The following is a 16959-nucleotide window of genomic DNA, read 5'->3' as shown; positions in this document are numbered from 1 at the left end:
CTTTCCAAATAAACCTTCCCCAGATCTTCAACTTCTAAACCCTTTTAAACCCCTTCTAAACTCGAATTCCATCCAGCAGGGCCCCTCCAATCACGCGTACTCTCCGATCTCGGACTCTGTAAACTCTGCGATAGGTCCCACGACGACAGTATCAACCGGAGGAACGCTCCATCGTCCGTCGGCGCTTGCGCTCGTAAATTCGAGTCACGTCTAGCTGGGCTGCGTTCGGAATCAGATGTAACTGATAATCGCCGCGGCATCTTTACGATTATTATTTGTTCCTGGCCGCGTCCGCGGGCCAGAGAGTCAACAACGCGGTTTTGTAGACGATGGCAATGACCCGGACGGTCGTCGAGGATCCGCAGCGTCTCTCGATTGGGCCCAGCTGGCGCACTCGCGGCGGTCAACAAATAGATTTCGCGGGTTCCACCTCCGGGTTAGGGAAGCCTCTTACTTCCCCGATGCGTTACAAACCGAGGATGAGTCAAGCGACGCCACTTGAACCCGCTGATACACCGGTCACTCTTCTATTTTAATAATTGCACCGCACCTCTAATTTTACCTCGCCCGCGCTGACACTAAAGCTGCCAACGGTGGACTGGTGCCTATTGCACGTGCTACTGGGAGCTTGTGCTTAGGAATTAGGGAAGGAAAGGGTGATATTTCAGTAGGTGTTAACAAATATTGCGGTGGAAGCTTCGTTTCGGTTGGGCTTGGATGTAAAAGTATTAAAATTTAATATAAATATTGAATCGACGTTTCGAGTGCGTTTCAACCCTCACTGGATTTTAAGCTTAGAAATCAGGGGAGAAAAGGGCCAATCATTTTATGATCTACTTCTATAATTATTTACAAGTATTGTGGCCAAAAGCTTTGTTTCATTCAAACTTACCTTTACTCTCAATTTCCGTTCCTCAAAAAATGTCATTAATAAACATTGCTGGATCATCCTTGAATGTATTTCCTAAGACGTCATTCGTTCCTAAGGGGATTTCTTCAGGATGAGGAATCAACAATGAATCTCCTTCAGCAGGACCACTAAAGAAAAACATAATTGTCGGTACAATTTTTAAAGGATAGCTTTTAGCTTCTTTACAAGTCTTTTCCTTACGTTCGAAGATCTCAGAAATTCTAGCAGACGATAAGGATCGTTTCCGATCGCGGTGGATCGAATCGATCGCGCCGTGCTCCTCTCTAGCGGCTAGTCGATGGATAACACCTGGAATTCCCAGTGGGTGGACCAGTTCTCCGTCCCCGAAGATACGACCGTGCTGTCCTTTCACGTTAACGCGCGAAACTCGCTCGTTCGCCGTAGATCCTGCGTCTCGTGTTCGCAGCGAAGCGATATCGAGCCAACGAGACGCTCGTGTACAGGATATTGAACAAAAATGGGAAAATTAAGGGAAAATTAATATTATTAGATTCGATGGGAAATTCGTTTCAGTAACCCAGGCTGAGAAAAATGAAGGAGAATTTGGAACGGTTGAAATGGGAAAATCGATTGGGATTGTTTGGATTTTTTTTAAGGAAATTGTGTTAACAATGATGGCCATTGTTATATACATACACCTGATCTGACACTCTGCCAGATGAAAAATAAATGGAGATTAATAAATTCAGTCTTCCTTGCAAGCTATTTGCGTCACGATTTTTATTAGACGATTAATATTCTTGATCTTCGTTCCCAAGGCCTTTGAAAACTACTTAATATTCCACGTGGTTAATTAAATTCTTTAGGATTGAAATTGAACTGTGTGTTAGTCTCCATTTATTTTTAGAAATATTTTAGATTTGATAAGTAAGAATTCAACGAACAGAAAACCAAATGATATTCTATACAGAATAAGTGAAAATATGAACCAACAGAAAATCGATAAAAACAACCTAACTTGGAACTTGTTAGAAGAAATATAGCAAAGAATTTTTATATTTGATAAGTAAGAATTCAACGAACAGAAAACCAATACAGAAATGATATTCTATACAGAATAAGTGAAAATATGAACCAACAGAAAATCGATAAAAACAATCTAACTTGGAACTTACTAAAAGAAATATAGCAAAGAATTATTGCCTATATATTTCAAACTGGGAAATCAATTTTCATGCAGAAAGTTTTTCAGAAAATTGCGAAATCGTTGCAAGTTTCATATCAAACTACGTCAGCAATAAAAATATACCAATTAATCGTCACGAGTGTGGATCGAATGGACGACAACTAGGGGCAAGTGATTCATCTCTAAATCACGTAAATTAAATATCGATCAACGGACAAGGAAACGCGTCGTTCTCTGATTTAGATCTCTTTTATTTCCGAAGCTTGTATGCACATATAACGATCAACGGTGTAACAATACTGTCGCTGCTTGGTCGCAACCAAAACTCTCTCTTTTTCTCACACGTTCTGCATTGTTTTTTTTTTTTAAACTTTCTTTCTAGTTTTCTCTCTCTCTCTCTCTCTCTCTCTTTCTCTCTCTTAACAAATTTCCGTAACACTCGTCTCCTCAATTCCTTCGTTACAATTCTTGAATCACGCAACCGATACAAAGCAGCCGATTACCGGCTAACCAGCTCCGTTGTTATGCAAAATACACCAGTCGCTCGTTTCACGTAATTTTTTAATCGAGCAACGAGTCCCGCAATGAAATCGTCGCAGAGGCCTGCCTGGCCGCCGGGTCAAGAAGAACGCTCGTAATACTGCTTGGTTCGCCTTCGAATGAAACGTCAGTACAGCAGAACGTCGATTATCGTAACCTCGGGAAAAATCAGAACGTCGATTAAACGAAATGTCGATCACGGAGCCTTCTTTCGAAAGGGTTAAGTCCTAGCTAAAGTAAAATTTCCTACACTTAAGATAAATTTATGAACATTCTATTTTTATCAAATCTAAATGTACGATCTATACTTTTATTTCTTGGGGCATCGCGGGTGCGAAAGCTGGTCGTCTCTGATTTAGACTCTGATTTAGACTGCCGTATTAATTTGAGGAGATTGAAAAGCGGAGATTAATTTTAATTTTTCAGGAATATTCTCTTTTGGAGACGACTAGGTTTCGCTACATAGGCTTCGATTTAATTTGGTAGACATTCCAGAATAGTTCCCGACTTGAACCTAAAGCACAGAGGAAGTTAATTTTAAAGTGCTCCAATTTGAGGAAAAATCATTTTTCTCTGAAAGTCTACAACAGGTCTTGTCTATACAGAGCGAAGAATTATTTTATTGAGAAATTCTCTGCTCCGTGCAGACTAGTACAGCGAATCCTGTCTAAGAGGCATCAGCTAGGATTTGCTTTACCCCTCTTAGAAATCAATGACTCGATCACCCTCGAGCTCCGAGCTCCTAAACATTACCAATTAATCATTCCCAAAAATTGAAGGGGATAACGCCTCTTAGACAGGACTCGTTTCATCCCTTCTAATTCCCAATACAATCTATCGTCTTCATTCGAAACAAATCAAAATTTCTCTATCATACCGTAAATCGAATTCAACTAATTTTAACTGTTGATTTTTAACCTCCGTCCATATCGTACAAAAATTCATTTATCGGGACGCTTCAAGTCCCCATTGCCTCTGATAATCAACTTCCTACCGTATTTACACGAAGTATAATGACGATAAGCGTAATAAGTTTAGAAGAATATGTTGCTGAACGTTTCAAGCGACGTTGGCGAGGGGTGGTCCCCTTGACGCCAGGAACGGCGGCGTTCCTTCAGGAAAACGATGATAATTCGCGCGCTTTATGTAGCTTTAGCGATAGCATTAGTTTTTCTTGGAGAACAAACGTTAGGATAGTATCGAAGATTGTAGAGAGAAGTCGCTCCCTAGGAGCGAAGAATGGTTCTTTTAGTCTAAGAATGTTTCTTTTTCTTGAAGAAAAGTTAGGATCACGCGTAGACTGGCGGGCGAGAAGTTGGTGGCTTGACATCGATGTTAGTTGGATGAACTATTAGGATGACTATGGGACACTACCAGTTTCTATGGGGATTGATCCACGACTACGGTCGGTTAATTGGCTATTCAAGGCCATTTCACCATCCGCGAATCGCGTCACGTACGGATTCGCACTTTCACTCGAATCCGGGTTGGAAGTTGTCGCGTGAAAGCGGAAGTTGTCTTACAGGGGTACAGGGCAATTGTGGAACTATGCAGTGTAAATTGATTCATGATTAATTGGATCCTCTCGTCGGGATAATAGACACGGTATAAATAAATATATGGTATATAATAAAATGTGATTAAATATGGTGAACAGAACGAACTACCATGGATAAGTATGATAAATTGTGTGTCGTAGTAGAAGTACAAAATGGTGTCAAAAAGGTATACATTTAATAGGAACACTCACGATAGTACAAACGAATCTTTGATGCAAGGCCAAAACGTCTAAAGGTCAATAAAAAAAAACTTATACAATTACACTATGTGGTTAATAATTTACACTATGTGGTTTTCTAATTCAAGAAATAACCCAAGAACAAGGAAAAAGAATTCTGCTCGAATCTAAAAAAATTGCGATCTCCATCAATGGACTGCTACGAAAATACTCCAAGTATTAGATTGTCCCGAAAGTTTTTTTCGCGAGTTGCATTCAATTATTTAATATGGTCGTGATTATATAAATAGACAATCTAATTTCATAGATATTCATGTTGTAACAGTAATGGAGCAAAATGAATCGTGCACAATTCAGTAATGTAACATAAAACATAAACTATTGTGCATGTATTACTTATTAATAAATCGAAAGAAACTTTTAGGACAACCTAATAGTAATACTACTTCCCTCTACAGAAACATATACCATAAAAACACTGTAATTTCACCGAAGGCAATAAGTGAACTCGAAAAGGCCATCACGCTTCGAGAAATGTTCAAATTAAAAGTGAAACCTTCTGCCCGTCCAGTCGAAGCGTTTTCGAATGTTAAACATTACCGCGGGAATTCGTCTAGAAGTATAAAAGTCCCCCGTAAACTCGAAAATCACCCGGAATGAACGACGAAATGGGCGCGATCTATAAAAATCTATAAGTTCGACGACATGCAGCAAGCATCGACGCGCTCGAAGGTGGCGTGTACAGGTAAATCCGATGTAACGATTACGAAGGAAGCCTCTACAAGAAATCTGGAAAAAAGACCCTTACACCGTACAAACCACGCCCGAATCGGGGCACTAACTCTGAATCGTTTATTGCAGAGAGGTGTCGTTAGATACAAACATGCTAAATACCTGAGAGAAACGTGATCACGAGCGTGTGTCAGCACGCGCCGACCAGTTACGGTTAAGATTAATGTTCCTTTCTTTTCTTTTTCTTTTTTTGCTTGGTTTTCATTTTTTGTTTCTTCTTTTTACAAAGATACAACGTCAACCCATCGCCGATGGGCGATACTTCGACGCGAATGGATGATACCATTGATACTCGTCGAGGTTGAAAACGCTCTTAACGAATTAAGAGCGGTGCAATCGTAGAAAAGTAAACGCTCGAGGGGTATCGAGTAATACTCTAGTGACGGGCTTTCGAGAATTCGGAGCCTCGATTCGCTTCGAGTATCCTTCGAAACTAGACGTTCGCGAAAGTCTCGGAAAGTGTTGAAACACTCCAATGTCTCAAAAACTCGTAAAGTGTTGAAACTGCTGAACGGTCTTGGAAATATCCTTTGTAAGAGCGTCGCGATATGTTGAAATTAATACTCCGAATTCCGATACGTGGACTAGAGTTACAGAATGATTGAAATGTAAAGACAGAGAATTAATTTCTACGCCTAAAGGTCTATTTACACGTACATATCCGTAACGCATCAGTTCCGTATCCGTTCGGTTCCGTAATGTTCCATCAGTGTCAGTGATTTGAAATATTCTTCTGTTGTTTTTGAACGGGCATGTTCACACGCGTCCGACACCGCTCAGTGACGTTATTGATACGGTATGGATACGGAACTGACACGTTACGGATATGTGTAAATAGACCTTTAGGCGTAGAAATTAATTCTCTGTCTTTATATTCAATCATTCTGTAACTCTAGTTCAAATATTAAAGGTCGATTCAGATTCGGCTGTCCTGACCGAGTTGCTTATTTCAGGATAATACCGTACTTCTTTTTTAACAGACTTCGAAAAGGAGGTTACTTAATTCGACATGTATATTTTTTTTTGTCTTCTCCGCAAAGTGAGTCGTAAATTCCAAGTATCCATATTTATTCAAAGTCTTCGAGATTCTTCAGGTGTCTCAAGATTTCTCGAGATCCGAGGACTTCTGGTTTCGAGTGACAATCGAATCGATTCGAGGCGTCGCGCTCTCTCCCATGCTCGCCCCTGAAGACCTGCAACTAGCTGCACACGGTCGCAGAGACGAGTTTCACTTCCCGTCGATAAACTGTACAATCTTACCCGATCTAACCTAAGAGTGTGTAACGTGTAAACCCGCTGGTGAACGACCTGTCGGGTCGAAGACGATAAATACTATTATAGTAATATTCCCGTTTCGATGTGAGCTATTGTATTATCGACGTTACTCGTCGATTAACATCTGCGCGCGCGCACGGTGCGTTCTACTTGATTAATAAAAAAATATGTATGAAATATCGCAGAATAGTACGTGTCGCACTGTGTGCCTCTCGAGTAAACCTGACACGCGGCGTTTCACTGTCGGAAGTGGGCAAAATTCTCGATATAAAGAAATCAAGGTCAAAATTAAATGTCCATCGATTACCCCAAGAATAGAGCTTAGAATTTTAATTACTGAATTGAACATCTCGCGATGAATGTACAATATTACTCTCTATTATTGCTCCTAATGCTTTAATTTTTCTTTACTTCGTTGGATGAAGACTACGATTTGATCTACACAATGAAGTTTCATTTCTTTTTTCTTTTGTATTATTAATCCCAACTACTCCTGTTACAGACCCATGTGCCTGAAATTATATTTCACCTTGCCTATCCAGAATATTTAACAGTCAAATAGAATAAAGCAGATAATTTGATCTACGTATAAAATGAAACTACATCTCTTTTCTTTTCTATTTTAGCAACTCCTGTGAATCCTCTCAGAACTCTGTGTCTAAAATTACATATCGAAGTAAGAGAAATCTTGTCTGCTCAGAGAATTTAACGAACTATTAAATAAAAGGAAGTAGACAAATTCTACGATTGAAGTTTTGCCCACCTCCGTTCACTACCTCCCAGCAAATGCAGATCGTGTCGTTACAAAGAGTCAGTCGCTGCTGTGAGTCGAGGAGTGTCGCCGGTGATTTACGCCGCCGCGGTTTTCGCTTATGAGCTAAGGCTAAATCGTAATTCTTTCTTCTTTCTCCCGTTCGTGTCGCGCGCGAGTAGGAGCTGGAGGAAGCGCGCGTCGAAGGTACGCGCACGTCCGTTTTCAAAAGGCGGCCGACGCACTATTTTAAGTATACTTTCTAATTTTACGTTACTAACGGATTCCCTCTCTTCCTCTCCTAGAAGGAAAAGGCGCTTACGGCGGATAATTGGTTTGAAAATAACCCGTCAATCTTGCCGCGCTGCGAGTGGAAAAACCTGCGGCGTCGTCCCTTTCTTTTCGAGCAAATCGAAATACAGTAACACTCGTTTGCAAGTGGCGATCGGAATTTTTTTTTTGGGCATTGAACCTTTATGAAATTATTACTAATAGATTGGCGAGGTTCTCCCGATGAAAATGAACCCAAACATGACAGTATTCGGAGTACTTTTAATTATACGCGATTTATACTTGTTCAAAAATTATCCCGATTACCTATAATTAAATGTAGTCAGAATTACGTCGTGTTTGGACTCATTTTAACCGCAAGAGCCTTGCTAATTCATGCGTCTTCAATTTACTACTTTAAAATGATACCTTTCGACTTGAACGAGGCCCACTGTATTTTCTGTATTGCTCTTGATCTTCAAAGACCATACTGCCTCGTACTGTTATGAAATCGCGATTTCGTTAAGCAGTCCAGGCTTAATTCTGCAACTGGAATTTCATTCCAAGGGACCATTCTACTTTAGACAGTCCAAAAACACTGCACTTCTTGATTATCGCAGTTTCCTGACGTCTGGAGTCTTACAAGTGTGTCCCTAAATTATGGATCAGTCAAATGGGATAACTAGGAAGAGCTTAATCGATGTACGTGGCGGCCTCTAGCTCTGATCACATGAAATTTTGCGTACGAGTCACTTGACACGATTAAACGGGTATACGAAACCACGGTGGCTTGGGTTCAACAGTCTTTTTATTATTAATTAGTAAAATTCGCCTCGAAAGTGGCTGTCTAAAGTGGAATGGCCTCGAAAACGCAGCGCGCTCAAAGTAATTAAGTAGCTCAGAAGGAGATACTTCCACGATAGGTGTTGCACAGTTTGTACAGCGATACGCTACCCTAATTTATGTACAATGCGAACAGCTCAGAATTATCGACAATCGGGGAAAATAGCGATCGAAAGAAATTTGAAGCGTAGCGCTCGGTAATTTCTTTCCCTCCTTGGAGAATGATATGTGACGATACAAGCAAAGTACGCGCTTTTGTACCAACATTACAGTACCTCTCTCAGGGTCTCGTAGTCCTTCTAATTAACACTGTTCGAGGCTCTCGAATTTACAATTTTCGAAGCGCACGCCTCCGCAGCGTTCCGCTCGAGTCGAGGCGCGATTTATTGGCTGCTCAAGGTCGCTTACCCCCACTCTGAATCGCGCCAAACATGATCTCGGCTTTATTAATGGTTTACCCGTTCGACATCCATTCTATTGTACATGTTGTTTCGAATAACGACTGACCTATCGTAAATAAATCACTAGACTGTTATTCGAGTGAAATTCAGTCAACGGCATCGGTATGAATAGAACCAATCGACTATCGAAGGCAACATCCAGGCTGTGTTCGTGTCGTTCGATAGCCTTTTAACACAAAAGTATGAAAACGCATTCCCCGTATCTCGAATATGAAGGTAAGCCAACATCGCGTAACAATGGCGTGTGTGGCTCGGTTCATGGCGGGGAAGTGGCTTTGACAGGCCAATTGATTGTGATCCGATTATAGTTCCGTAAGCTGCCGTTCATACGGCGCGCCTTGCGCTCGAGTTCTCCGCGTTGAAAAGAGCAATTTCGAAAGCAACGGACAGTAGCGTTCGCAATATCGCTAATAACATTATCTACCTATCAGGGATGGGCAAAACTTTCATTCGGGAAACAAATATATTCAAATAAGTGTACATACAAGAAGAACAGATGGGAGAAGCGGTCTATTATCAATTTAATCAATTTCTCGGTTAGGACTGCCTAAGGGTCGTCGTTAAAAAATGTCGAATAATTAGTGAAACAAGTTCAAAGTACAAACTGGAATCTGAATTCTTGAATTAAATTTAATTTTATGTCGAAGAGAGAGCTATTTTTGTTCTTTTATTAGCCTCGCAATTTTGTCCATCCCTGCTATCTATTCACGATAATTATCAACACGTGGGACGTGGGGGTGTAAGCGAACTGAATAAACAAAATCAACTTACAAATAAATATAAAACGTATATTTAAATTAAATGCCACAAAAGTATCGTGTCTTACGTCATGAACGAAATCGGAGCTATCTACTTTTTTACCTCCGGGTGAAAACACAGTGCCTTGGACGAACGATGACGAATTCGCGCGAAAATTCTTAAGAAATCTTAAGAGCATTCGTGCTTCGGAGTCGGACAGCGATTATTCTCGTAATTGTTACCCATAATTGTCGAATTAATCAAGAATATTGAATCAATACATGAATCACTAACTCATAATCCATCATCGTCACTAATTGTTTATTAATCACGATCGTATCCAATAGCCACCAATCATGGATGACATTTCGCCCCAACATTGTCATGACGTTCGTCGAATTCGTGAACCGAAAACTGAACGACGCGAGTCGATTGATCTTTGAATGAGCCTCGAACGAAAGAAGATGAACGAACACTCCATTTCCAAAGTCGATCCGACTCGCGAGCGTACAATTTTCCAATTTTTATATATTTTTTTTTTTTTTTTAAGCATACTCAGTCTTGCGCGATCCACGAAAATGTGCACCGCGGTCTCACGCGGGTTCGTTAACAGTGCAACGAAAATGAAAACAGAGAATGGTTAACCCTTAACCCTAGGGCAGGCTGATATTCGTCTGCTTTGATTAATAAGAAAAAATACTATGCTTTCAATATGAAATAATATTTTCCTAATTACCGCCTCGCGAGCATTTCTTTTTAACTATGTAATTACATAAATTAATTTAAGTCTAATTAGTGCTACTTTGTCTCTTTCGTTAGCGCACAAATAGTGCATAATTAATTTTGTTCTAATCTACTTAAAAAATAACCAATAAAAAGTCACTGCCAAAGCGACGAGAATATTCTTGAAAGAAATCCTGTGACATCAGGTTTTCTTGAGGGCCAGGTCACCTACGACTAAGCAAAAATTAGTCGCCATCCGCCTCGACCCTGACCGAATCTTCCTTTCCCTCTGGAATACTCCAGCGACTACTATACCTCGCCTACCCAAGGGTTAAAGGTCGTCGTTGGTTCAACCGAAAATGGGGTATCGTCGAAGGACCGATCGAAGACGTCTTCGAGAGGAAAGCCAAGAGGGATACCGAAAATAAAGTCGGTGATCGAATCGAATAGCGTAATCGAAGGTGGGGAGAGGAAGGTTGCGTGAACGAGGGATGATTCGTGGAATAGAAACGGTTCTTCCAGTGTCGTCTTGACGTATGGGCACCCTGGACACTTATTTGCAATCTAAGGGGTCCTATGTTAATCTGTGCAATGTTGAACACATCCGTGGCCTAGATACATACAGTTCTGAATATACTGGGGATCTTTATGCTGAATAGAATCTTTGAAAATGTATCTATCAAAATTGAACTTAAATAGGAATTTATTTTACTTTGCAAATATTATAATATGAATTTTACTTTTAATATTATCTTATATCGTTGCATACTGCGTCTGTAGTTTCTCGTACATTCAAATTTCCTACGAATGCATAAGAATCCGCAGTTTAATTATGGAAATGAACGTGAGAAAATGACCACCCCTTGCCTTCTTTTTTTAACTTGCGATATTTAAACAAAACAAATGATTTGCCTAGGAGCCCATAACGCTACCAAGACACCCTGTCTTTCGTGTCTAACACCACCTAGATGGTACGTACGAGAGTCTCCCCTGATAAGAACGCGTACGATGCGTTTTAAGTGTAGTCGATGAAATTATTGCTGTGCATTCAATCGTTGGCTACCTATTATTGCTTTTGCGAGTTAGAAAAAAGTGTTTCTCGGGCCGCGCCTCGCACAGAATTCGACCCCTTCCCCGATCCCTAGGAATCGATCGTTCTCGCAGAATCACGGGGAAACGTTTCCGTTTCGGATGTCGTTTTGTGGTTGCTTTTTGTCGCACGAATATTACACATCTCTCGCTCTCTCTTTCATCCGCGTCGAAACATGCTCGAGGCACGCACAAAACAACACACCGATCGATGAACACTCTAACGCAACGCTACGTACAACAGTCTCGAAAAGTGCGCATGCACGCAGCACGTTAGCTGCGCACCGTAACGCACAGGGCACTTTTTATGTACAGGAGATATACTTTTTCGTATTTTACAGTATTTTTAGTCGCCGAATTACGAAGCGGCCGGGCGAACCACCCAGACCTTCCCGCGATTTCGCTAAATCTTCCCATTTCAATCTCTCAATATATTCACGTGTGTGTATATATATAATATATACCTATATAGAATTCATCGATACCATAGGTACGTGGGTAATTGCTTACGCGATTTATGTACAAATTATCACGGTTTCAGGTAGCCGAGAATTAGTTACGCCGGAAACGCTCCAGTCGTGTTGGTCCGAAGTGAGCCTGGCTCCGCGCGCCTCGATGATTGAATAACGAGACTTGGAACAACGTGTGTCACACATAGAGATATTATAGATAGCGTAATACCTCTATAATATTACACGTTTACTGGATCCATCCGCATAGATTCGAACACAACTCTGTTCCGAGTGTCGATTCAATCTTCGCTGCGTCTCCTCGCAACGATACAACGGCCGATCGATGGAGGCTTTAATTGGTTTCTATGGTCGCTGATATATATCCTTAAAGCGATAATTTATGGCTAGAATCGTAAGGCGAAGTAGTCGTTTATGCGGTCGATGAAAGCGAGGGTGTGCACGGCGGTCGAGCCCAGAGACGGGCGAAATTCTGAATAATGAATAAAAGATAGACAAGTCGAGACTTCTTGTTGCTCGAGGATGAACTGTTGCAAATTACTTTATGGAAATTAGGAGGAAGTCTACGTTGTTTTTATTTTTTGGTAAAAAGTAAACTATTTATACGAGGCATCAAACTGTGGCGGAGGTACTGATAATAACTTGCACGGTTTGTTATTAAGTCAACTTTCTGTGGGAAGGATTCTCTAAGAAATAAAAAATCCTAAAGGATTCCTTGAAGATTGTACACGTTTCGCAGAATATTACAAATAGAAACTAGGATGCGTTACTGTACCTAGATTTGGAATAAATTTGGATTGAGGTCAATAAAACAAACCAGTCACGTATATTTCTCATCCAAGGCAAGCCCTGATGCCGATTAGCAATGCAAACCAAGCTCCTTTTTCATGGTGGAGTTAGGTCAGACGGAAAACAACAAATACAACATCCTATTACCGCGATCTATCCAAGTCTACCCAAGTTTGGCTTAAAGGACATTCCTTCATAAATCTTCCATTATTCTAATCAAATTCACGTCGTCTCTGGTTCGAGGGTCCACCGATCGGTCGTCGACTCGCTCGATTCCGTGGTCGATGTCGGACCGACACGTCGCGAGGTTTTCGTCTCGAGATAGCGGTTAATAATATTCCTAGCGTATCGTTATCTATACTGCGCGGGATTAGAACGAAAACCGAACGTCCCCTCGTCGATCTCCTACCCTTCTCTAATTTACTCTTTTTTTTCCTAGCCATTCTTCTTTCACTATTCGTATACCCTACCGTTCATATATTCCCTCCCATCTTCTTTGTCGTTTCCATCGATACGAACGAAACAATTTTGCGAATCGGCACTTACGCGAGAACCGGAACTCGTCGAATATACTCTGAACGCTACGAACACGATACACAGCAAATTTTCCTACGCGCGAGAGGGGGTAAAATTTGCGGCCAAACTAAGCGTTCATGATTTCACTATCGTTACTCTTTTTTTCTTTTTATACATTTGCTCCTGTGTTCGCTTCAAAAATCTCTGGAATCGAAGGTTTCCCGAGTTGTGTGGTTTTTTGGCCGCCCTAACGATTCTCACTAGCGCACGATTTAGAATTATCCTTCGCTAATCACTAATTAATTAAATATCACAATCTATGATAAGAAGTCCATGTTTATGTATGCATGTATGTATATATGTATGTATATATATGCCAACTGTCGCGCCACGCTGGAAAAACAGACGCGCGACGCAAATTAGAACCGACACAGTTACAAAAATAAATAATCGTCTCGGGTGTGTACGCGTGCGTTTCGCGGTAGCTAGTATACATATCGGGACAATTATGGCTCGCTAATGTCGCACGCCGCGTCTCCGCGAACGAATCTCCGACAATTTCAAAATTACTCCGGCTAACTACGGGGGAGATCCGGTTGCGCGCGCAACTCGCCGAAATAGAACACAATTTTCCATTCTAAACGTGTACGGGAGAACCGAAGCGAACGATTTTGGCGGAAAAAGCTTGTCGATGATAAACGATCGCCCGGGCTTGATCACTCTCGGCTTGGAGAGACAGGGTACTTGGGTTTAGAAAAATTGGACGCTTGCTGTGGCGACTCAGGATGACGTCTAGAAAATTATGTTATTCCATCTAAGACTCTGGACGAAATCCAAAAATTTCTGTTGCTCTACCTAAGATTCAACGACAATGTTTAAAGATATTTCAAATGAGGACTGGTAGGTTTTGAGTGGTTTTAACGCAAGAGGTTCCTCTCTGAAGTCAAAGTATAGTTTGAGAAATATTTCAAAAAAATGATGAAACTCTATCCAAGGTCCAGCGACAATGTTTCAAACTATAAATCCGGGAGTAACTCTTAAAATATTTTCACATAAATCGTTACTCTACCTAAAGTCCGCTGTGAATGATCCAAGCTGTCTCAAACATGAATCAGTAGGTTTTTAACGGAAGAGGTTCCTCTCTAAAGTCAAAGAACTCGAAGAGTAGCAACAAATACAACTTCCTAAGTTCAACTAACATTCCCTCGTATAACAAACATCATATTCCATTATAATATATTATGTTTCTACAGCAGCATCGTGCTTCTGTCAGCCAAGAGCGACAAAGTCCAGGTATCGCGATCCTAATACAACTCTAAGCGCGAACAGAAGCGGAGAATCGACGCAAAAGCAACGGGGCAACGACGGTATGGAGGTCGTGGTTATGTATGTATATATGTATACGTAAAAATATTGAAGAGATCGTGATTGATAAAAAAAATATATATATATATGTACTATGATATATGTATGTACAGGCGAGACCCTCCGTTCGCGGACCGAATCGTGGAAAATAAGTTCATCGAAGTTTTCTATGCGCGAGACTTTTCCTTTCCTATTTCTTCGTATCTTTTTCACTTCGGTCGCTTCTCGTCGGATACGTATTTACAAAGACGACGGCGTTTATTTACAAAAAAAAAAAAAGAAACCCGTGGTGCTCGCAAAATGCCTGTCGCCCGGCGGCGTTTCCGAAATCAGCTACTTAGCTAACTCTACTACAATTATCCTCGAAACGTTCTGTACACGAATTCCTTAACACTGGTCGTCTCGCATGATGCCGCGAGAATCATTATCTCCGCTACGTCCTTTGCGCGCCTGTTAATACCCAAAATTCGATGTCGTTATTCCGTTTATATATATATATTTGTTTTCTTTTAAATTAATCGTCCCTCCTCGACGAAGAACCTCGACCTATCCGGCAAGCGCGAGATCAGCTTCCCGTGTTCCCAACCGCACGATGAAATGCAAATGGAGTCGATACCTGAACGCCAAGAACCTTAGGTGACGTTTGCATTGGCAACGTTGATTCGTAAAAATCTTCCACCGTGGAAAATAAATTGTATATCGAATAAACGACGGCACGTTCCTCGGGCTCGAGCCAGGGCTTCTTCGTTCGGTTCAGAATAACAGAATATTATAAACTGGTAAATATTAAGATCGTAGTTGCGCGTTAGAAGGAAATTAGAACACGGAGAGGGTTCGATTTACCCCCTCGCGTTACAAAACGTGAGCGAAAAAGCTGTGGAATTGTGTATATAATTCTGAGTTAACTATTCTTCGTAATTGATGTTTGTTCCACGTTCGTTCAATAAAAATGAAGCGAGAAGAGAATTGCTTCAAGCGTACTCGTTAAACTTTGTATATTTATAAATTGACTCGTGTACTCTCTAATTTCTTTCTCACTCTGGTAGTATTGCCCGCCGCTATTTCTTTTCGCGTATAATTATACTCTTACTCTTCTTTAGCTTTATAATTTTCGATCATTCCGAACGCGTCTATCGCGACGCAAATAAATCACGTGGCTCGATACCGAGGACCAGTAAAAATTCATTTATAATTATCGACAAGCATTTTAGTAAATTGTATATCAGTCGGTGTCCTAAGCTTAATTTACTGCCTGTATAATACTCTGAAAGGGCCTAGCGTCGCTATTGTCGCATCACTCGGTTTTTTTTCTTTCTTTAATACACGGTGAGAATATAATAATCGGAAGCATCGTTGATACAAGATGCTGGGGGGGGGGGGGGGACATAACGATGGCGTTTCGAGGAATGTTTCGCGTCGAATTCTACGCGAAGATCCACAGGTACCTGTTATTGTTTCGTTACCATATGTTTCATTACAACGTTACACACGGTTTAACGAGTCTTTCTCACGCTGTCATAAAAATTAAAGAAATAGCCAAATGGGAAACGGGGATTCCGCGATCTCTTAGTGGAGTTGTAGATCATTTTTCCAGATCCACGATGCAGGAATCGTCTAGACTGCGGATTTTAGACATTTATGGCATCCGGAACGTGTGGTGGAATACATCCAATATTTTCCATAGAATAATATTGATGCTTCGTTCTGGAAGTAGGTCAACGATTATTAATATCGTGCTAACTCCAATGTTTATCGTTACTTATTGCATGTAAATCACGTCTCCTTCATGAGGGGCTACAACTCTCTCCAGATAAACAAGATCTTTAAATTATATGTATAAGAATGAAACAGAATACTAGCACGAGTCAAAACATTGTATAAATAACATTAATTACCACAATATTTTGCCGTATGTTTGCAAGCATACTAATTACATTCTTATATTGGGTGTACTAGAAAGTAATGTCGTTTTTGCAATTTTAAATACTTGTCTATCACTCATCAGGTCATTAATTTTTATCGATCTGGCATCGAAAATTTGCACACTAGATGGCAAGAGGCTGTTGATAGCGAGGGCGATTACATAATTAATTAAAAGTAGAAATTTATCAAAAATGTGTTTGGATTTAATGTAAAAGAAACGACAGTAGTTTCCAGTCTACCTAATACATCATTTCAAGGTTTTGTTTACCTGAAGAAGCAATACTCCCTGGACGACTGGAACGTCGCGGACATAATACAGCAAGTAACGATTGACGTCTTTCATATTCTGATGAGCCATAAATGTATGAAATCCATGGCCTATACATATGCAAACATCGTCGTCTGGTAGGAGAGATCGTCACGTAACGCTGCAGACGACACGTAGAAAACGAAGCGAAACGTATATTTAATCAAAGAACGATCCCTAAAGCTGAGTGTTCGCGTGACGTTAGGTCATGACGGCGAACTTCTCGATACCGTCGAAACTGACGAAGCTGGCGAGACACTCCGTATGCATACGTACCAAAACGCAAATTTTGATTGTGTGATCGTTTAGGGA

General features: G+C 40.8%; 1 protein-coding gene across 2 annotated transcripts in view; it reads right to left on the bottom strand.

Moving 5' to 3' along the window:
* Positions 1 to 1879: 1879 nt before the first annotated feature.
* LOC128873759 (ataxin-7-like protein 1) overlaps positions 1880 to 16959 on the bottom strand; it is a 26851-nt gene continuing 11771 nt past the window's right edge. Inside the window, exon 7 of one of the 2 annotated variants that reach the window (XM_054117577.1) lies at positions 1880 to 2754. In XM_054117577.1, coding sequence (XP_053973552.1) covers positions 2564 to 2754 — 191 coding nt within the window. In that variant the 3' untranslated portion in view covers positions 1880 to 2563. The remainder of the gene's footprint in view (positions 2755 to 16959) is intronic. The other variant, XM_054117580.1, reaches the window with a different exon arrangement.

The sequence above is a fragment of the Hylaeus volcanicus genome, chromosome 3 (assembly GCF_026283585.1).
Source record: "Hylaeus volcanicus isolate JK05 chromosome 3, UHH_iyHylVolc1.0_haploid, whole genome shotgun sequence".
Lineage (NCBI taxonomy): Eukaryota > Metazoa > Arthropoda > Insecta > Hymenoptera > Colletidae > Hylaeus > Hylaeus volcanicus.
This window is presented reverse-complemented; position numbering and strand designations above follow the sequence as displayed.